Consider the following 22,469-nt stretch of genomic DNA (forward strand, 5'->3'; position numbering starts at 1 on the left):
AGCTGGGCAGGAAGTAGCTTTGCTCATGGGGCTCTGCTTGGTGTTGCTTCACCTTAACAGACCAGGAATCATAAAACTCATACAGGTCATCAATCCTGGGACTTCTTGCACCCTCACAGAGATCTGGGATCAATTTGGGATGCAGCAGGACATTCCTCCTGCTCCATCCCTGTCTCTTGCAGTGACCCACACAGGGCTCTGCTGTAGGTTCCTGTCAAGAGCCAGCCTGGAAACAGAGGGACCACCCCAGCCCCTCTGAGACCAGGGAGTGGGTTCACACCCAACTCGTGACCTCGTGCTAAAACACCATCTCTTCCTTCTCTGTCCACACCCAGGACAAATTACAGCCACTGGTGCCCAGCCCGGAGACACCACCTCGCAGTGCCCATGCTGGGAACAGTTCTGGTGGGTGGGGGGGAAATTGGGAGTTTCCTAGGAAATGACCTGGGGATCAGATCCTGGGGATCTGATGTTTGTTTGGGGCTGAATCCCTGGATATGCTGAACTCAGGTTAAAAAAAACACCCCAAGTGAGCCGAATGAGGCTGCACTAGCCAGCACCTTGCCCAGCCAAGTCCAGCTAGGCTCCCAGAAATTTCCGGATTTGGGGGCATCCATGGATTGAAACTATTCACAAAAATGCTCCTCCCTAGCTGGGCTTTATTAGTGCCTCTTTGTGTGGGAGACTCTCCCTCCAAGCCAGATTTCTCCAGCCCGTTTGCCCAGTCCTCCTGCCATCCAGTCAATGATTTGTAGCTGGGAAGCAAGGAAGGATGCCTTTGGGATTCCCTGCATCCAACTGTTGCCACGTGGGATCCCTCTCCCTCACAGCCTGTGTGCTGCTGGAGTCACATCTCCCCAACTCCTCACTGAGACCAGTCCCACCAGCCAGGGAGGACAACAAAAGGTTACACCAAATCATCAGGACACTTGGCAAAGTGGGATGTGAGAATGCTGGGGACATCCCTCCTGCTCCATGCCTCTCCCCTCTCCTCCTCCTCGCACAGAGGAGCAGAAAAGGCCAGGCTGGAGAAGCAGGCTGGGATGCAGTGAGACCAACCCCGAGTGGTACCACAGTGCAGCGTCACAGCGTCCCACTCCTGTCCCCAAAGGCCATCAGCGAGGCAGCGCTGCACTGAGGACACTGCGCCCCACCAGGGTGGTTCTACCCCGACCCGGTCGCTTTTCCCTGGGACAGGAATGGGACAGGCTGTGCTGGGAGGTGCTGCCCCTCCGCCTGCTCCCTCGGGATTCACAGGCCCAGGAAAAAAGGAACGAGGGCTGGGCCGACCGTCAAACCTCGGCACGGCGCGGGCGGGGGAGGCGCGGGCACCCAAGGCACTCGCGGCAGCGGCCGGGGGACACTCGGCAGTCCCACGGGGACACCCTTCGATCCCAAGGGACCCCTCCCCACGGTCCCCCCGCCCCCGTGCCGTTCCTGCCCGCCCGGCGCCTGCGGGGCCGGGAATGCTGCCCCTGCCCGAACCCTTCTGGCGCCGGGTCCCGCAGCCCTGTGCGCGTTAGAGACTCTTCACCACGGGGATGCCCCGCGAGCAGCTCTTGGGGGATGTGCGGGGGTGCGTGTGCGCCACCCCCAATCCCGTGCCTCCCATTGGAGGAATAGCATGTGCCCCCCTTATGGAAAAAGATCTGGCGTTCTCCTTGGAGGTCGGCTCTGCCCTCTGCGTCACTCGTCCCGTGCCACGCTCTCCTCCAGGGCGGGCGGGGCCTCCAGGCCGAGCCCCCCGGCGCCGCCGTGCACGCTCGAGAAGGACACCATGGTGTGGAGGAGCATCAGGACCAGCACGCACAGTCTGATCCTGCTGCTGCCGAGGCGAGACCCCGCGGAGACCGGCAGCAAGGACGGGGAGTGGGGCTGGTGGTACTGGTGGTGGTGGTAGAGGTGGTAGTGGTTCTGCCTCTGGTGATGGAGGTGGGGGTCGTGGCGGTGGAAATGGAGCGACTCTGACGCCGTGGATTTGGGGGATGTGTCCTCGTTGCTGTCTGGGGGGTGCTCGCAGGAGTCCCATTGCACCTCGCAGCACTTGGCCTCCTCGTCAGGCAGCTGGTTCTCCAGCAGCCCTGCGGGAAGGAGGGAAGCAGGAGGAGGGGTCAGCGGGACACTGAGGATGAGACTGTGGAGGAAGCGAGCCCTGGTGCTCACCAGCTGTGGGATGGGCACACCTGAGAACCAGGACACCCAGACACCCCCTGGAACTGGCCCCAGCACACCTGTGAGTCTGCACACATCAGCAAGGCGAGCTCAGGGCTCCCCAAATCCTGCTCAGAGCAGTTCAATATCCCCACCCTGCTTGAATCCATCACCTGCAGCTCCTTCCACGCTTTAGCTTTCAGTCAGCGGTAGGACTTTCACCTCCTGGGCTGAGATGTTGCTGTGTTCCCATTAACCCCTCACCCTGTACCCTTGGCACGGCCACGTTTTGGCATCAGGCAACACTCCCACACTGCCCCTCGCCTGCTCCACCCCAACAAGCCTTCCAAACCTGGGAAGTGGCTTGGAAATTGCCCAGGGCTCGCCATCGCCCCACCCCGTGCCCGGTGTGAGCCCGGCCCTCCTTACCCGTACAGATGAAGCCAGGCAAACCTCCATAGATCAGCTCGTCATTGTCCGGTAACACAAAGGGGCACCTGGTCTGCACCTCCAGGCAGTATTGCTTGCATGGGATCCGCTGCCGGCACTGCTGCTGGGTCACGTTGAAGTACTCGGAGCACAGCCACGCCTTGTAGACAGCCTGAGGGGAAATCATGGAGAGGGACACATCACTTCCCAAGCACTGGGATAGCTGGAGCATCGCAGTGTGGAAGGGGACCGGAGAGCTCCCAGCTCTTGTGGGAAATGTGTGTTGGGGTCATTCGTTGAACAGCGACAGATTCAAACAACCCGCTGGAGTGTTACAATGGTGGAATTCATATATCCAGCTAAATCCACCACAAAAATAACCACGTTGGATTATCTCATGGAATAATGTCCCCAACAGACAGGCACCATGATAGATTCTGCCAGTATCAGCAACCCAATAGCTCAGTGTGTCACCCAAAAATTCAAACACTGCTTATCACCCATTCCAGAGCATCCTCCTCATACCCAAGACAACCCACTGCTGTCTTGGGATGCAATATATAACCATGTATTCTATTCCCAATCCACTGAAACCAGCTGAAGAGGTGTTTTTTCTTTTAACTCTGAGAGGGGGCTGGGGGCTGGTGCCTTCTGTTAATGAGCCAGCTGTTAAAACCAGGTGGAACAATGTTCCTTATCTCTTCCATTCTCCCTCCGGGGGATGTCTTCTGTTAATGGGCCATTAAGGCTCACCACATGACTGATAACATTACATCACCCCATTGTGAGATGGTCCACCCAGTGGGAGGAGTCAAACATTCCTACCTGGATAAAAGCTGAAATTCAACACAGGACAGCCTGTTTTCCACTGGATTTCCCAGAGAAGACCGGACCCTTCTCATCATCACCAAACCCTTCTACAGGATCACCTCTACTCCAACAGAACCACATCTGTCTCTCCAGGAGGACTTACTTGGACTGCTCCCAACACCTTGACCAACAGGGTGTCACGTCATATTCTGATTGTCATTGTTTCTAGGATTTTTGTTTCTTTGCTTGTTTTTTTTGTACTACTGCATTTTTATTTTTAATATTCCTAATAAAGAACTGTTATTCCCATATCTTTGCCTGAAAACCCCTAATTGCAAAATTATAATAATTTGGAGGGAGGGGGGTTACATTCTCTACTCCAAGGGAAGCTCCAGCTTTCCCTGGCAGACACCTGTCTTTCTAAACCAAGACATCTGTGAAGGGGAGGGATTCTCATCTCCTCTAAAGTGCTTGGCCCCCATCAGCTCTGGACATGGGACACAAAACACATCATGGGCTGGTCTTTACTGGAAATTTCCTGCTGGAAATGCTGCTGGGCAGAAGCAGCTGGGATGCAGCACACACACAGCTACTACACCTCAGGCTTGTCCCTCTCTGCCACCAAATAACACCTTCCTCACCAGGTCCTGTGAGAGATTTCCAATTCCCTCACACCTGGAACTTCTGCTGTGCCATTTCTTCTGGCTCAAGGGGGAAATTGTTAATTTCCCATGGATGTTCTGGCACTGGGATGTACCAGTGGTACAGGTCTCCATGTACTCCATTCACCTTCCTGATACTTCAAGCTGTGCTTGGCAACATTTCCAGAAGGAAGAGCACCCTGGGGGTTCAGCTGTGACTGCAAGGTGTGCCACATTCCCTGCCTCACCAGCTTGTCCAGTGCTGCATTTCCCTCTTCCATTCCAGCCTCTGTGTGCTTGGCAGACAGCTGGGCATAGCCCAGATGGCCTCAGTTATCACCATGTTCCCAAATTTCCCTCATCGCTCCAGCATCAGGTATGGGGGAAGTTTTGTCTCCACTTGCTGCAGCAGACAGGGAGGGAGAGCTCCCGTTTCTCCTGGTGTGCATCATTCCTCAGCCTGCAAGACACTCATGGCACTTCCAGCTCATCCATGAACTCACGTGGGCACAAGTTACCGCATCATGGTCATTCCATGATCACAACCAACTTCCTTCGAAACCAGCTAGAAAGGGCTTCCTGTGATTCAAAGGGAATGAGTTTCCCTTTTTGGCACGCTTAGAGAAACCCTGACCTCCTCCTTCCAGCTGCATTTTCACTTTCTGGAGGCTTTAAACCCAGCACTTCTTTGCTTCCCCGTGTTTTCCACAGATCCTTATCACCATTTGTTTGGACCACAGTGGTGTCTCAGGATTAAAGCTGGTTGGGAAATAAAAGTTATTTTAGTTTGCTTTTCTTTTCCCTGGAAAATGCCAAATCATGAAACCCAGAATTTTCACAGAATTGTGTTAGCTTTGGTGAAGCTTTCATCCCAGAAATTTTAATGGGCATAGGACACAATTTATGGAGTGAACATTTTGGAGCAGTCCCCAGTACCATGGCCAGGGCTTTCCCCTGGGATGTGGGAATGCAGGTGCTTGTTCTCCTTGTCCTGTTGGATGTTAATTACTGGGACACAGTGAACGGCTCCAGAGGAGGGAATGACTCTGTAGAAAGTTGAGGATACAAGCAGGAAAGTTTCGGGGTCTGTATCTGCATCCCTGAACATGTAATCTGTGGAAGTGTCCAGGGCCAGGCTGGATGAGGCTTGGAGCACCCTGGGATAGTGGAAGGTGTCCCCCCTGCCTGTGGCAGGAGGTGGGGTGGGATGAGTTTAAGGTCCCTTCCATCCCAAACCATCCCACAACTCCACGATATGCCCGAGCTGATTCCCCAGAGCCGAGGAGGAAGAAGCCATGCTCCAGAGGGGCCCCAATCTCCATTGCAACGTGTGTCCTCCCTGATCACCTCTGCTGCCTTGGGGACAGTGTCAGGAGCAAGGAGACAGGGGGACAGGAAGGAGGACACAGCAGGACTCCTCAGTGGGTGGCAATGGCCCTCTGCAAGCACCATGAGTTTTTCTCTGTTGGGAAAGCAGGACCTGTCACTGCTGCTATGGAACCTCAACAGGATGTAAAGGAGGGTTAGAGAGCGCAGGGGACAGTGACATTGATGGGACACAGCACCAGGGGATGTAAAATGGGCTTCAAAGCACCTGCTGACTGCCCAGGATTTATTCAGGATTTATCCTTATTCCAATCTGAGGACTCAACAAATCCTTGCCTGGACATGATGCCGTTGTTTCCATATGCTCCAGACGCACTCCAGTGTAATCTGGAGCAAAACAGAGGCCTTGTTAATTACCTTAATATTTGGGCTGCCTTTAGAGTAACAAGGAGAGGGTGTCCTGAGAACACTCCAAGCCTCAGAGTGTCCAGCAGTGAGGGTATTGATGAGCTTCTTCCACCCCTGGTGACCATCCAGGATTTTGGACAGCTGGTGGATGACACTGAATTTGAACTGGCTGAATTCAGGAGGGTGAATTCCCCCCAAAGCTATGAGGTTTTCAGGATTAAAAACCAGATGGATGAACTAAACCACGACCAACCTGTAGTTTAAAGGGGAATTATGAACACACAAGGGGCTGGATGGACATCACTGGTGTGCCAGCCCCATCTGGGATGGACATCATGAATCCATCCCTCCAGCTCAGCCTCTTTTACAGTCCTCATCTGCCTTAGGATAAACATCTCCATCAGTGGGACTTCCTCGTGTTTCCCAAGGAGGTTGTTTTACAGCACTTATCTCACTGCCTACAAGTTTTGCTTCATACTTGACCTACATTTTTCCATCCAAAAGTTCACTCCCTTCAATCATTCTCTCCACCATTCCCTCTCCCTGTGCCGTGTTTACACATCTCTAATATTTGCAGATGTCTCACACTCCCCCTTTAGTCACAACTCAGGCGAGCTCGGCTGATTTACTCACTCCCATTTCCTGCCAGTCTTCTTCCCAGCTCTGACTCTCTCCCACGCTGATTCCCCAGATCCCTGTCACATCCCAGCTCCCACCTGGGCTCACATGCAGCCCAGCATGGAGGGTACACTGAGTGCTCTGGCAGAGGATTGTGGGTGTCACCTGAGCTGTCCCAGCTCCAGATCTGGGTGGAAAAGCCAGCCGGAACAGGAGATTCCCCAGAGCTTTGTAGGAAGCTGCTAGGGTTCATCCTGCTTGCATGTGGAAACAGAGCTGGCACAAGCAGGCTCTGCATGGATCCACACATATTCCCCCTAAAATGTTTGTGATGATTCCCATCAGGGAAGTCTGGCAGAGGGCTGGGGCCACACAAAGGGACGCTCCATGAATTTAATGAAAATATGGAAGGAGAGACTGAGAGGAGCTGATGATAGCACTGGGGAGGGCAGAGCAGAAGCACTCATCCAGAAACTGAACCAGGATTGCCTGGCTGCCTTCCATTCTTCCTTCCCTTTCCAGAGCACCTGCCTTTGCTGAGGGAAGCACTGACCCCAGCCAGCCCTTGCCATTCCCTTGTGGCAGATCCTCCAGGTTCTGCAGCAGGAATTCCTGCAGCTCTGCAGGATGGAAACTGCCTGTGTGTACTCCAAAACAGACATCCAAGACCTGCTGGTCCCACAGGGCTTTCCCACTCCAATGGGATCAGGCTGAGACACAGGTGGATCTCCAGGAGATCCCAGAATCCTCCACAGAGATCCATGTCATAGACAATGAGCAAATTCCCTGGGATGCTCAAGGTTTTGGTATCTCCAACCTTACCCCACACTAACTCCTTAGTTCTGCTGTTAAAAAGGACATGTGAGAATTTAGGACAGGAAGAAATTTATTGCTTAGAACAACTGGGAAAGCTCCCTGGTTTCCATCCTTGCCCTCCCTGGATTCTTCAGGAAGCAGGCTGGTTTGCAATCAGTGTTCCTGCCATTCTGGTTTTGGCAGATCTCCAGCCTGGCCAAGTAAATGTAAGTGACCTCAGCTCCAAAATAGCTCCAGTTTGGTGCCCTCTTCTTGCATTTTTAGCTCTGGACGACTGGCTGCATGACTTCAAGAAAGCATACAGAATTTGGCTGCCTAGGAAAGGAGCCAACTTCAGACACCCAATTTATGTGGAAAGAGGAGGACAGGCTATCTGTCTGCATCAGAATTTTGCAGGTGGGATGAAAAACCTCATCATAAAAGACATTAACAAAACCCAAAATCAATTGGATTTCCAATAGTGAATTCAGCTCTCTGTCTGCTCACACTTCCAGTGGGATCTGGAAGCAGCAGTCAGAGGGATGGCGCTTTCACAGCAAATTCTGTGCCAAATGGGAGTTCTTCCCTGCCTGCACTATTCCCTCTGTCTCCTGTCAGTACCAGGATAGCATTCCCCACCAAACAGCTTTTCCAAAGTTTTTCTGTGTCCTTAGGATTTCTGCACCAATCTGGCCACTTCAAGGCCAGTCCAGTTGCTGCCAGTATGTTGGAAACACTGCCTGTGGAACCATCCCAGCTACATTTTGGGAGAACCAAGGAGCAGTAGTGGAGCAGTGTTCTCAGGATACACCCCACTGCAGTGCTTGGGATAGTTTGGACATCCATGGGGGAATGCCAGCTGTAATTAACACAACAAACTGTTTTCTCTGATTTGAACAGGAATCAATACTCAGGAAGTTTCCCCAAGGAAAATCCTGCTAATGGCACAAATGTAATAAATGCTTTTCCGTAATTAGAGGGAGGGGTTGGGGCAGTATCCCCAGCTCAAAATCCACTTCTCTGAACGGGGATATGCAGACTGGAAAGCAGAGAGGGAAACAGGAACCTTTTCCCCTAAAAATAACCCCAGAAGGAGATCTGGGAGTGTGTTGGATCAGAGTAGAGGATCACTCTGGAAGTTAGGCTCTGCCATCATGACTCTCCTTTCCCTCTTCTCACTGGGTGCACCCAGCTCCCAGCAGGGATGGGAAGAAAAATCCCTGCCTGTCCCTGCCAGACCCCCAGCCTGGAGCAGCCCTCTCCCCTCCCAGAGCAGTTCCTGGGACTCACATTTCCATCCTGGCCTGAGAGGAGCATCTGGAGTGGCTGTGCCTCATTAATCTTGGACACAGGGAAATGAGCACTGCTAACGAGCTGCTTGGGCAGCTCTCCAAGCTCTGGCACATCAGGATGCAGCGCGGGAAGCAGGACAGGCTAGGGGGGAGAGAAGAGCCCCCTTGGATGGCAGAGGATTAAGGGAATGTTGAAGTCCAGGGCCAGCCAGGAGGAGTCAAAAACACATCTGCAATGTCCAATTACCACTGTATTCAATTAACTCGGACAGTAACAATGTGGAGCTTTAAACCAGCTTTTTTTAGGCTTTTTCAAAAATTCTCCTTGCTACGGGCTGTTCCAACATCATCTCTGAACAGCTGATTTTTGGTTTCTTTGATAGTTTTGAAGTAGTTATCCCTGCCCTGACACATTCACATGCTCTGGGTTAGGAGAGACGGGAGAAAAACACCAACCCAACCCTAAACCCCAACAACTGGGCAGGATTATGGGATTTGTATTGTTTTTCCTTCATTTTTAATATAAAGTTGCCTTTTGCTTGGCGATGACAGCACTGGAGCCACAGCTCCTCCGTTTCCCAACCAGGGGAGCCTCTGCCCATTGTACCCAGCTGCAGAGGGCATGGAATGGCGGCTGTGGTGGGCACTGGGATGGGGGCTGCCAGCAGGAATGCCTGGGACATGGATGGGGATTGGGGGAATGGGGATGGATGCAAGCAGGCTGCAGGGAATGGCACTGGTTGGAATTCCAGCTGGAGCTGGTGTTCCTCAAACACCACTGGAAACTCCACATGGAGCTGGCTGGGCTGGCTGGCACATGCCCATTCCAGGCTCTCCACTACCCTGCAGCACACCTCTCTCCAGGATGGGTTTTCCCAGTTCTTCCTCAGCCATCCCATCCATGATACCAGTTTGCATCCTGCTTGTTGTGTGTTGTTCTGGGCACACGGGGCTGGATCTGGCACTGACCAGGCTCATCCTCAGAGAAGGTCCTGGGCACTGGAACATCCCCTGTGCTCCCAAACTGTGGCTTCCCACCTACATCCCACAGGACCAGACCATATCCCTTAACGTGAGCGATGAAGTCACTCCCGAATTATCTGGAAACAACTTGTCAGAGCTACTCACTCACCACTCAATCACCTCATGAAGCAGCTGATTGTTTTAAAGTTTAAAAGTTTCAGTTTGAATTTTAAAAATAAAGCATTTTAGCTTTAATTCACAGATCTTGGATTAAAGGCACTGTCTGAATGCTCCTTTCTTTGGAAGGAAAACCCCCAGATTTCCCTCTCCAAGCCACTCAAACCCAGTCTGAGACACACAATGCCCCAGGTGCTCATTGACCAAAACTAAGAGAAAATAGCTTTAAAGTCCGAAGTCCACACACCTGACACACTCAAGGCCCAGGTAACAACTGCCACACTATGTCACAATATCAGGCAGCTCAACACATGCCTTGGGAAGGACTGGAATGGGAAAGGGTGGGAGAAACAGCACCCCAACCTGTCTCTGCAACCCCAGCATCCACAGGTGATGGGCCAGGGTGTGGCAGTGCCAGCTCCCAGCCCTGGGAATGCTCTCAGGGGACAGACACCACAGTCACAGCCTCCTGGCTTTGCTCATCTGCTCATGGCACTGAGGGCTGCTGTGTGCAGAGCCCAGGGAAAAGCCTGGTCTCATCCCAGCAGATGCCACACTCCCCTTGGAACAAACCCAGGAGGAAGAGCTTGTGCTTGTGGTTGTACCAAAGCAGGAAGTATTCCCTGGAAGAGCAGAGCTTGTGGACTTACTTTGGACACCTCAGGCAGCTCCTGTGCTGAGGGAATAGAGCACGTGGCATCCCAACATGGCCATGTGCCTGTGCCCATTGATTAATTACAGTAATTAAGGGCACAGCTGGATGAACAGGAAGGCAGTGACCACTGCCAGGCCCTCCTGCTTCCCACAGCCAGTGCCTGCCTCCATGCATGTCACAGGTCGCTCCATGTCCCTGCCCAGCAGTGTCTGCAGCCCTTTCCCTCCCACCACAGCTCCCACTTTTCCCAGTGCAGGCTGGGATCTGGCTGGAGGTTACCCCCTGTCCAGGCACTCAGCCCTGCCTGACCACTCCTACAGCCCCCAGCCCATTGCAGGAGGCTCTTGATCCCAGATCACTGCTACAGAACATCCCAATTCTCACGGGATATTCCCACTTCATTAGCAAACTCCACCTCGGGGTAGATGCATGCTCTCTCCAAGGGGGGTGAGCACGGGGTGACCATGCTCTGCTCACAGATGCAAGCTCTTATCCCAGAATTCCTGATGTCAGCCTTCCGTTCAGTGCCCCATCCTCACATCCTGCGTGTGTCCCCTCTACCCACCCTGGGAATTCCCTGGCAGTGTTTGGGATAGTGTGGCTCAGCCATGGCGGGCACTGCTGCCAGACCCCAGAACAGGCAGTCCCTCTCCCAAAATCCCAGCCCGGGAGCACAGTGAGGCCAGAGGGACCACCATTCCCAGGCTCCAGTTAATCCAGGCTGCTGCTCTGTGCTCCCCTTTCAAAAACGGTCTTGGCTGGGTTTTAGAGAAGAGCAGCTTTCAGGAAGGTGAGGCCAGATGGATTGTGGAAGTTTGTGTGAGAAGGGGGTGGACACCACGAGACAGGGACAAACAGCTGGTGGCCAGGGAGAGAGCAGTTCTCACTGGCATCTGGAGCGCTCTGTCCCTGTGACACCACATGGCCATGCCCCAAGCTGAAAGAGGGGAGACCAGCCTCCAGTTCCAGGGCCTCCCCACACTCTGAAGAAAGTTCCTTCCCAATATCCCACCTAACCCTGCTTCTGGCAATGGTAGGCCATTCCCCCGTCCTGTCCCTCCATCCCTTGTCCTCAGCCCCTCTCCAGCTCTCCTGGAGCCCCTTCAGGCACTGGAAGGGGCTCTGAGATCTCCCTGGAGCCTCCTCTTCTCCAGGTGAACACCCTCAGCTCTCCCAGCCTGGCTCCAGAGGGGTTCTAGCCCTTGGAGCAGCTCTGTGGCCTCCTCAGGACTTGATCCAGCAGCTCCATCCTGTACAATTCCTCACCTGCCAGCCCCCAGTGGGTCAGATATCAGCCCATCCTACCAGCCCAATGACTTAAAAAGTAATTAAAGACCTCTTCAAAACTGAAGCTGAACACGATGGAGTTGGGGACAGAGGGAAAGTGAGGTCCCTGCAATCCATTAGGATGGCTTGAGGAATTCACTCCCATTAGATCCTGCTGCAGCCAGGGGCTTAGTAGGATTCAAAAGTGGATTAAACATTTATATAGCTAATGAGAACATCCTGTTACATTAGATAGGATATAAAAAAATAAAGGCGAGACACTTCAGTGCCACAAGCCATGAATTACCCCTGTGATGAGGGCGAGGGAGAAGTTTCTCTGCTTATTCTCCTTCCAAGGAAGTGGTGAGGCTGGAAAATTGCTCTCAGGATGGTGTGAGTATCCAGCCCAGCCAGGGCTCGTCACAGAAGAGCTGTCTTGCATCCAATGCCTATGGAAGGACCCAATCCTGTACTCTTCCCTGAGTCCCTTCCACAGCATCCTGCGAGGTCCCACTAGGCTCAAGTGGGAATGGGACAGTGTATAGGGCAGCAGGAGGAACTGGGTCCCTCACATCATCCTTGTGCACCCCAAGGAGATGGGCAAGCAGCAGGATCTGGCCCCATCCCCCCTCCCTCATGGAGCAAACAGCAGGAAGACAGGAGCATCCTGGTTCCTGGCCACCTTCCATGGTCACAGGGAAGTGCAGTTTTCCATGCTCATGCTGGGCACTGCAGCCATCTCAGCTTGTGCCCACAGGTCCCTTAAAAGCAAGCAAAGATGATTCTGAGATGTTTATCAGCACTCCTGGCAGCTCCTACTGCTGGAGACACACAACAGGCCGTGGCTCATGTCAGACCTGAGAGCTGCAACCTCTGGTTTTCTCTCCCTGGCTGAACACCACTTGCAGAAATCTCCTGCTCCCTTCCAGGGGAAGAAAGCCCCAGGATAATGCTCAGTCTCCGTGGTGAGCAGCAGGCAGGCGCTCCTGGCTGGCATCGCTCCTCAGGCAGCGAATCCCAAGGGATACACTACTGCAGGGAAGCCCCATTCCTGCTGCTCTCCCTTGGAGCAAGCCCAGGGCAGGCTGGGGCTCTCCCTGTCTGTATCCCTGTCCCTTGTTATGCTTTGCAGAGTGTAAGTGCTTCCCCTGCATTCCCACAAGCAAAGAGTGTCTGTAGAACAGTCCCAGGACCATGCTCCGAGCCAGTCTGCCACCCCAGAGGTCCTGGTGTTTCCTGACAGTCCCACTGGAATGGGAGAGCAAGGAATGGTGACAAACAAGAAACACAGCATGGCAGGAAAAACACTACTCCCTGCACATACAGTCAGAGATCCCTGTGGATTCTTCCTCTCCACATCCAGTTCCATGGAAAATGACACAGAAGACAAACAGCTCCAAAGAATATTGTTGGAACCCTGGAGGCTGAAAATTTTAGGTCACTGAAGACTGAGAGCAGGTCAGGGAGATGCCCAGGTCTGAAGGGGGTTGAACTCACTACATTAAAGACAGAAACAGAGCTCCTGTTCTGCTAGCACTGGTCAGTCCTTCCCAACCTGTGGCTGTTCAGAAAATTCCAAGAAAATTCCACTTGCCTGTATTCCCTCTGTACCCACCAGCAGTGGGGAATGCTTGGGACTTGTGCCTATGGGCACAGGGTGTCCCAGGCTCCCGGATCCCTACTGGCACACCCCTCACCAGCAAAACCCCCATCCCAGCCACTTCCAGGCCCCCTCTCCAGCTCTACCTTTGCTCTCCCGTCCATCTGCAGCCTCCACCCACCAGCAATGCTGCAGAGCTGCCGTGCAGGGATAAGATTCCAGCCAAGATGCCAAACACGTGTATCTGTTACTCCCAAGAGGACAAGCAGGGCAGGTGGAGTTTCCTTCTTCCTTTCTTTCCTTCAGCCAGAACCAGAACACCAGGATGCTGGCACAGGCAGGGCTCTGGAAAACCAAATCCTTGCCAGGTGAGGCCATTTCATGCTGCTTTTTTGACAGAGTGGCCACACTGGCAGCATCTGGGGGAGCCAGTGCTGCCAGCACTGCTCTTCCTGTGACACCCCAGGAGCACGGCTGGGAGAGAGGCCCCAGGGAAAAGCCAGGAGCTGGGAAGAGGAGCGAGGCTGAAGCAGGAGAGCCATTCCAGGCAGGCAGCCGCTGGCTCTGCCTGTGGGAATGGGGCTGGAGCAGCGTGGACAGATGGCTACTTCTTGCCCAGGCAGCCTGTGTGTCTCATTCACAGATTTGCTGTCCCTGAGTCATTGCCCTTCAAAGGACAGCAGAGCTGAGCTCCTGCGTGGAGCCAGGCATGAGTCGAATCCTAATGGCATCCCGGTGACAGCAGGAATAGCCCCTGGCAGCCAAGTACATCCTGCCTCTGCTGCCTGCCTGCCTCCCACCTGGAGGGCAGCTCTGGAGCCCGCTGAGGAAAAGCAGCTGAGGAAAAGCTGAGGAAAAAGCCTATGTGGCATCCCTCGGGACAGGCCTGAGGCTGTGGGATGTTTTGACAAACCCTCTCTGTGTGTGATCCTTGGCACTGCCTAGCACCGGGGTCAGGCCAGGCCATGTGTGGTCCCTGCTGGGCACAAACAGCTCCTTTCCTGATGGAAAAGGATCCTGTCCTCAGGCAGGTGAAGCCCGTTGTGAGGGCAGGTCCAGCTGGGTTCAAGCAGACACCCTGTGCATCCTCTCCCACCTCCTGGTACCGGTGTGGGAAGTGCTGCCTCCTCTCCCTGGAATGTACGTGGGGCTGGGAGTCAGCGTGGCACCAGCAGATCCCTTTGTCCACCGGGAACATGAATCACTGCCTGGCAGGAAAAGCAGCGTGGCAGGACAGCCCTGATCCGGATGACCACAGGCAGCCTGTGACAATGGATGTGCACAGCAAGGGGGCTGGGGGGTCGTGTTGTTTTCCCACATCTCCTATTTTGCTGATATCACCGCACACACTGCTGAGCTCCTGACTCCCAGAGCTTTCCAGCACCAGCTGCTGAGGTAAGCCTGCATCTCTCTGAGAAGCTTGTCCCAACCTCCTGGTGAAGCCCCTGTGCCCACCATGCTCTTAGGAATGGGCACACATGGAGAAGATCCCGGGCTTGCATCTGGCACTGATGGCAGCAGACACAGCCGGGAGCACATGGAGCAGGAAACCAGTGCTGGAGCCTGTGGCACTTGGAGCTACTGGTGACAGTTTGATGGAGACAGATGTCACCCTCCCTCGCTGTCCCTGCACCATTTGCCAACCTGCTGTTGCTCCATGGAGACCTGCTGCTGCCTTGGGAAACGTGTGGGTTGTCCCCACAGCACCACTGACAGACACAGGTGAGGATAAGCAGACAACAAGGACTGACAGACAACCAGCACAAAGGAAGCAGCCAAACACCACCCAACCCTTCCATAAATTGCTTCCATTCTCACCCTGACCCCACCCCAGGTTGCTGCACCCCACAGCACCTAAGCAGGCTCAGCCTCTAGCCCACCACACACTCCCAGGCAGTTTGAGATGTCTCAATCCCAAGCAAAGCTCAGAACTGTCCATCTGAGCATCCCCACTCCCACCTGGCTTGCAGTCCTGCCGAGTCCCAGTTACCACTGGCACATTCCCGACACCTCTACATCTTTTGTTCCACGGGGCAAACTCCCTCCATCAATTCAGTTTTTGTTTCTCCTGTTTTCCAAGCCTTGATCTCAGTTTTCAAGCATTGAGGATGTACCAGACACAAGGCACTGGAATTGGGCTGTGCCAGAGGCTGTAGCCACAGCACCTGCAGACCAAACCCACCATGGTCCTTTGGCCCAAATTCTTTATACAACTGAATCACGTCTTTGTGCAGAGCTGCAAAAAATTCCCTTTGCTTCCATGGAATGGGTGGGGAACACGGAGCCACATACTTGGCTAAGCCCGTGCATGTGGTCCTGCTCCAGCTGCCAACTGACTGCGCTGATCTGCTGGAATTACTTTGGAATTCACTCTGGAACCTTTTTTCACCTCATGAAAGGCCTCACTGGCCTGGCTGGCTCTGGAGGAGAAGCTCTGGAGCTGACACAGGTGTGTGGGAGCAGTCTCTCCCCTCCCAGGTGCTGCTGCTCCAGGTGCACCAAATGCTCCACAGGAGACCAGGTCCGGAGTGCAACTTTACAGTCACCTATCTGTAGATTCTCTGGAAGCTTCACTGCTAAAGTAACTCCCTTTAAAAAGCACGAGGTTTTGGAGAAACCACTTTTGCTGTGGTTCTCAAGGGACCTTCCCTCTGTGCAAGGAACCATCCAGGCTCGAAGCAGGACTGCACCAGGTTGAGCAGCGTTTTGGGTAAGGCTAGCCCCAAAAAACTCAACGTGAGCTATTTTTGTGAAGGTAAAATGCTGCCTTGGTTTCCCTAAAGAGGTGTCCCTGGCACTGGGATAACCCCAAGACACGGTGTTCCCAAAGCTCCTGGTGCCAGTGGGCTTAGATTTCCAGAGGATGTTCCACAGGGAGGGATGCTCTGCAGGGATGCCAACTGCTGATGCTATTCCTGGTTAAATAAGAGCCAGGAAACAGGACCCCAGAGGGTGCTGAACCTGACCACTGGGGATTTGCTCCCTGCTCCACGTGGGCTGTGCCAGGGGAGATGCCAGAGCAGGAAGACCCTCCCTTTCTCACCACATCACTGCACACCAACGACACAGAAACACCAGCAAAGCCTTGGGAGTGATATCCTGCCCTGCCAGGGGTACTGGGAAAACCAGAGGTGCAGAACCAGATCCCACAGCCATGGGCCCGTGTGCAGAGAAACCTGATAATCTAATCACATCTGAGATGCTACAGGTCCTGTCCAGCCCAGCCTGACCAGCTCTGCTGCCAGCCCCCTCCTGCCTGTCAGCCCTTCTCTCGCCACAGCTTTGTTTCTTGCAGCCTAATGACTCCTTAATTCCGCAGGCTTCGTCCCATAGATCTTGATTTGCCCCAGGACTGGCGGGAGGGGGAACTTTTGGGAGCTGTTGGGCCGGGAGCCAACACACAGAGCTTGGCCTTGGCAGGAGCAAAGCTCTCATCTGGTGTCTGAGCTGGAGCAACACTGCTCTTTTCCTGTTTGGAAAGATGGGAAAAAGGCACAAATTAGCCCCAAGCATCCCTCACGGCATTGCTTTGGAGGGACCGATTTCCTCCTGCACTAAGTCCTGCAAAGCCTGGGCTGACAGTTTGAGTGCTGCTGCTGCCCCACATTTCCTGATGGATATTTGAGTCGAATATCCATGTCCCCAGGCTGTGACCTCCTCAAGCCCCTTAGGAGGATGCTCCAAAGTGTCCTATCAACTGCTCAGTGCACCAGGTTCATTCTGTCTTGCAGGGACAAAGGGTACAAGTCACATAGCAACAGGCGAGATGGAGGCGGCCGGCAGCTGCTCCTGACTCAATTAATGACTTTTCCCTCTTATGTCCAGAAAAACACAGGCATTTTCCACCTTTTATCCACATCATCCCTACCTAGCACCATGACCAGCAAGCTGGCAGGCAGATCCTCACAGGATGAGGCAAAATATATTTGACAAGATGGATGAATGAACCTTGTGAACCTGCTTCCCTATTTTCCTCCTGTCCACAGGATGCCAGTGCTCCTGTCCAGGAGCATCCTTGTGAAAGCCAGACCCCCAAAATCTTAACAAAATGGAAATGTAAACAATAAACTCCAGAAGTGCATCTTCATGGCTTACTGTCTCTCAGCCACAGGATTTCTGGGGTTAGTTGTAAGAGTAACAAATAAAACATTTCCGGGGAGTGATTTGGAAGTTGACGGTGCTGCACGAGAACAACATATGCAAAAAGTGGGATCTGCCCAGGAATGACCGCCAGGCAAAAAAATAAAAAGTATTACAGAGAGTATTACAGCACTGAGTAATCTCAGCAGCTGAATTACACACAGACCCCACCATTTCATGAAATTCCTGTCTCCCTGGAAGGCTTGGACCAGTCTTCCCCAGTCTCTAGGCACAGATGGATCTGGAGTTGGGATGCCTAGGATGCTGTTCCCCCTCCCAGCAGCCCCTGCCTTTTTCCCCTAAACCTGAGGGCAGCTTCCAAGATTATTTATTAACAGGGAATTATGTATCTCCTGAAACCAATCCGCAACACTCACACGCTTCCAAACCTTCAGCTCCGGATCAAACCTGCTGCCATGGGAAGGAACTGGCAGCTCCAGTTGGGATTTGGTGTTGATGTTGTTTTGTATCAGGTGGAATAAGGAGCCAAAATCACCAGAGTGGTCTGGCTGCCACAGAGCTCCCTGTGAGCTGTCTGTTGAGCCACACTTCTTAGGCATCAAATTCCAGAGGGATCAGTGGCCCTGCAGAGGGAGGCTGTGTGCAGGTGAGCTGGAGCTGCTGTGCTTCCTCATCTTCAATTTTCCAGCTGCTGTTACGGAATGGCAGGAATGCAAACGGGAAGCATCACTAACCCTCCATGCACTGCCCTGCTCCCATGGTCCCGTGTCCCAGAATTATCATTTAAATCCTGTTTCTCCAGCTCCAGAGCTCCTGCAGCCAGGATCCTGCTGTGAGGGCTCTGCAGGAGCTCTCACACTGGCCGAGCTGCACATTCCACTCTGTTTTCCTCCACTCCTCTCCTGTTTTCCTGTTATTTGCTCTCAGATGTTATCACCATCAAGCAATAGCTGTGCCATACCTCAACAAACAGGTATTATCCAGCATGTGGATGAGAATTACTCAATTCAAACTGCTTCAAAAATCCCACCAGCCACATTTTTCCAAGGCAATTAGTAACTGCAGTCCCTACTTAAGTCCAGAAGACTTGAAATCAGGCCAAAACTTGCTCGTCACCACAATGCTGGAGGGGTCTGGCATTAGCCTCAATTCACAGATGGGGAACAGCCACTGAGAGGGAAAATCTGAATCTTGTGGATGTGAAAGGCTGGAGTAAGACATAAACATGGAGTGAATGGCCTTAAATAAAGCAACCTGGTTTTCAGGAACAACCAAAAGGATGGGAGCTGTGAGGGCTCCAGTGGGAGCGTGTAGACTCAGGACCTCCCATGGGCATTTCCCAGTGGGTGGCCCAGGGGAGTGTGCACAGGTTGTCCCTGCTGCTCCTGCCTCCTGTTGCTTCCCAAGTGCTGCCTGTGGAATGCCAGGCTGGAGCTCACAGATGCTCCAAGGATGCACAGACACAACACAGAACCAGTTTAGAGGGATGAGTCCTGCCACTGCCTCCAGCTCGTCACCTTCCCAGCACAATTCCTGCTCTCCCATCAAGGATGCTAAACCCAGGGACACTTAATGGAGACTCACCGAAGTACAGCTCTGTTTCCACATACTTTGGAGTCCCAGCATAATGATTATTTCCTCACCTCTTTCCCTTCTGTCTCTGGGTCTCCCAGCAGAGATGGAAGCTAAGCCTCAAGTTGGAATGTTTATGCTCCACCAGATATGGCACAGGGAAATCCTGATCCTGCTGGGCCCCTGGCAGCAGGAGCAGCACAATGGACAGCACCACACTCCCTGCGGGAGTGGAGCAGCAGGACCAAACTACTCAGAGCCGGCTGAATACTATGTCCCCTGGAAACCATAGGGGGAATTTGGGAAGCAGACTGTAATTACCTGCCTTGGCCTGAGCCCAGATTGCAAGCACAAGCTCCCGCTCAAACCCAGCTCCTCACAAAAGTGACCCTTGGAGTGGTGGCCAGGATCTCACCAATGTGCCCTTGGTGTAAGACACCAGCTTGATGTCCCAGCACTGGTCTTGGTGCTGCTCCTGCACTTCCCCAGGGCATGAACATCACTTCAAGAGCTGTCCTGCAATTCCAAGTGTCCCTCAAAACTCCTGCCCCAGAAGAGGAGCAGTCAACCCCATCGTACTGCCATGGAGGAAGCTCTGCCACTATCCCTGGGGGGACAATGCTGTCACACACCCCAGGACACAGCTCCAAGAATGGGAAGCAGGTTTAATTATGGAGATCACTGCACTTCCCAGAGGTGACGTCTGGAAGGAGCGTGCACAGGTCAGCCAGGCAGCTTGGAGCAGGTGAAGGCACCACAGGCTTGTAAGAACGGAGCATCCAGCAGAACCACAGTGGGGGTCTGACAGAGACCCAACCACAACTCTCATCTGGGAGAGGAGACGGCTCCATACTGAGCCTCAATCCCATTGATACTGGGAGACGCAACCAACTCACCAGCTTCCAGAATAGGGACTGCGACTGGGGGTGGGGACAGTCAGTGACACTGGGGGGGAACAGCAATGTGGGAGACACATCCCAGCATACCTCGGCCAGCTCCCTGTGCAGAAACTGTGTAAGAGCTGGAAAAAGCTGCTGCGTGCAGGGAAGGGGCCCTGGCACCATGGTTCATCTCAGGTCACTGCTGGTCTAATGACAGCCAGGCAGAACCCTGGGCTGTCCCGGGAGCAGCAGTAGGTCTGAGGCAAAAGATGAGGGGCCTCACACCTGCCCCAGCTCAGGCCCTGTGTGTGCAGGGGTGCACATGGAAAGAGGTGTGGTAGGGACTGGGGTGTCAGGAATGAGATGCTTGGACTGAGGCGGCATGTTGGGACTGCGGCGTCAGGATTGGGGTGTCATTAGCTGGTGCTCAGACTGAGGTGTTGGGAATGGAGTGCTGGGAATGGGATGTCATGAGCTGCCTGTGTGTTAACAGGTGTGAGGGGATGTGCGAGTGCTCATTCAGGCCAAGTCCAGCTTTGCCTCCTCTGTCCCGCCACCCTCTCCCAGCCTTCCCAAAAGCTCCAGACCTGTCCCACCACCACTGCCAGGAGCGGTCTGGGCAGAGGAGGGAGACTGTAGCCCACGGGCAGCTGTGAGAGCAAGGGGACCGCGGTTCCCCCACACCACCAAGCCCCGCGTGGCCCAGCTCACCCGGGACGGCCCCTCGTACCTTGCAGTCCGCCAGGCAGGATCTGACCGAGTACTCTTCCGATTGCAAGTACTTCTCCAGCAAGAGGTCGAACTCCTCGTATTTTTCCTGAGCGTGTTGGTCCAGCCGCTGGTACGCCTGGACGCAGCTGCTACAGGCCTCCCCGCCCAGCGCCCCGGCCGCCGCCACCACCAGGTCCACCATCAGGTTGTCCAGGCTGCAGTCCAGGCCGTCGGGGCCGGCCATCTCCCGCAGCAGGTCCCAGATCGTGTAAGTATCACAAAAGGAGAGGTTGAAGTTCCTGAAGTAAGCCTGCAGGAAGGTCCTTTTGGAGGAGGGCGAGGCGAAGAAGGGCGCGGCGGCGGCGGCGGCGGCGGCGGGGGGCGAGCGCAGGGGCGCGCCGGGGGCCCGCGGGCGCTGCGGGGCGAGCAGCCGGGCGCACGCCGAGTCCAGGTCCCCGCGGGCGGCGGGGCACGGCCCGCCGGGGCCGCGGCTCAGGTTGCCCAGCAGGGCCTCGCAGCTGCCGCCGCCGCCGCCGCCCGCCGGCTCGGCCGCCAGCAGCGCCCGCGGCCCGCGGCCCCGCGGCCGCTCCCGCGCCCGCAGCTTGGCCCCGGCGCAGAGCCACAGATGGTCGGAGAGGAGCACGGTGAAGAAGAGGAGCGAGGCGAGCGACAGGCGCCATTTCTGCGCCCGCTCGGGGTCGGCCACCGGCTTGTCGCTGCGGCGCGGCGCGCAGCACACGGCCCCGCCGGCGGCGCCCCCGCGGGGGGACATCCAGGCGCCGCGGATCATGCCGGGGGCGCGCGGGCGGCGGGCGGGCAGCGCCGCGCTGCCGCCGCTGTCACCTGCCCCGCGCCGCCGCCATGCCCGCGCCGCCCCCGCCGCGCCCCGCCGCCGCCGCCCGCCCCGACCCCGGCCCCGGCCCCGGGCATGCCCCGGCCGCCCTCACTCGGCTTTCCGCTTGCCCCGGCGCGGTGCCGGGGCCGCGCCGCGCCCGCCGCCGCCGCCGCTCGGCCCCATCGCCCTCAGTCTGTCGCCATCTTCGGCCGCGCCGCCAACACCTTGAGGAGCCGCGAGCGCTGCGCCTGCGCGCTGCCTCCGCTCCGCCGGCACCGGCACGGCCGCGGCCCGGCCCGGCCGCCGCTGCCGCGGTGCTGAAGGACAGCTCCGCGCCGCCGGGCCGGGCCGGGCCGGGCCGGGACACCCCCGCAGCCCCGGAGGCGGCTCCGCGCTCGGCCTCGTCTTCTTCCTCACCCCCACCCCGAGCGTCGCCTGCACCCTCATCAGCGCCTCATCCGCACCCTCAGCCTCACCCTCTGCCTCACGCCTTCCCTCATCGTCGCCGCCGCTTCACCCCCGCTGGCATCCGCGCCCTCAGCCTCACCTTCGCCATCATCTTCACGCTCATACTCATCCTCATACTAACCCTCACCCTCGTCTGAGTCCTCATCCTAACCTCCATGCTCGCCCTCATGGACTGGTCCCATCCCCGGTGTCAACAGGTCCGAGCGGAGAGGGGCCGTGAGGGCTCCGGCAGCAGCCGCACACACGGTGCTGTCCCCTGAGAGCAGAGCCCGGTGCCCCCTCACCGTGTCCCCTCGCTGCCCACACACCCTCAGCCCTACAAAAAGCCCCTGATGATTCCATTTCTGGGGGACTGGGAAAGAGGTATCGCCAGACAGCAAAAAACAGCTTCCAGGGACATCCCTTATTCATGTCCCTAAATCCCTGTTAGGGGGTTGTTGGCATGGCTAAACCCTGAGAGACCATCAGCTTGCTGGGGGTGGAAAATAAAGAGCGCTGAGGGAGCTGAGGGGGCTCAGCCTGGAGAAAAGGAGGCTCAGGAGGGATCCTCTGGCTCTGCACAACTCCCTGAGAGGAGGGAGCGGCTGGGGGGTGTCAGGCTCTGCTCCCAGGGAACAGAGACAGGACAAGAGGAAATAGCCACAACTTGCACCAGTGGAGGTTTAGGTGGGATATTAGGGAAAATTTCTTCACTGAAAATGTGGTAAGGCATTGAAACAGATGCCAAGGGAAGCAGTGAAAGCACCATCCCTGGAAGTGGTCAAAATCAT

The 22,469-nt window shown here is 55.2% G+C and overlaps 1 protein-coding gene across 1 annotated transcript; it reads right to left on the reverse strand.

The window, feature by feature from the left end:
- Window positions 1–639: 639 nt before the first annotated feature.
- On the reverse strand, window positions 640–21,206 carry NALF2 (NALCN channel auxiliary factor 2). The gene is made up of 3 exons (XM_066338664.1): window positions 20,416–21,206; window positions 2,581–2,752; window positions 640–2,081 (listed from the first exon to the last, which is right to left on the reverse strand). The coding sequence occupies exons 1-3, from the start codon at window positions 21,184–21,186 to the stop codon at window positions 1,687–1,689; spliced, it is 1,338 nt and encodes a 445-aa protein (XP_066194761.1). The 5' UTR covers window positions 21,187–21,206; the 3' UTR covers window positions 640–1,686.
- Window positions 21,207–22,469: the final 1,263 nt, after the last annotated feature.

This window comes from Sylvia atricapilla, chromosome Z (assembly GCF_009819655.1).
Source record: "Sylvia atricapilla isolate bSylAtr1 chromosome Z, bSylAtr1.pri, whole genome shotgun sequence".
In the NCBI taxonomy this organism is placed as follows: Eukaryota; Metazoa; Chordata; class Aves; order Passeriformes; family Sylviidae; genus Sylvia; species Sylvia atricapilla.

Excerpts from the sequence above, each read along its gene's own strand:
- NALF2 (XM_066338664.1), bottom strand. The coding sequence starts at position 21,186 with ATGATCCGCGGCGCCTGGATGTCCCCCCGCGGGGGCGCCGCCGGCGGG. Across the intron at positions 2,753-20,415 it reads CCTGCCTGGCGGACTGCAAG|GCTGTCTACAAGGCGTGGCT; the intron begins GTACGAGGGGCC and ends ATTTCCCCTCAG. Across the intron at positions 2,082-2,580 it reads GCCTGGCTTCATCTGTACGG|GGCTGCTGGAGAACCAGCTG; the intron begins GTAAGGAGGGCC and ends TCCTTCCCGCAG.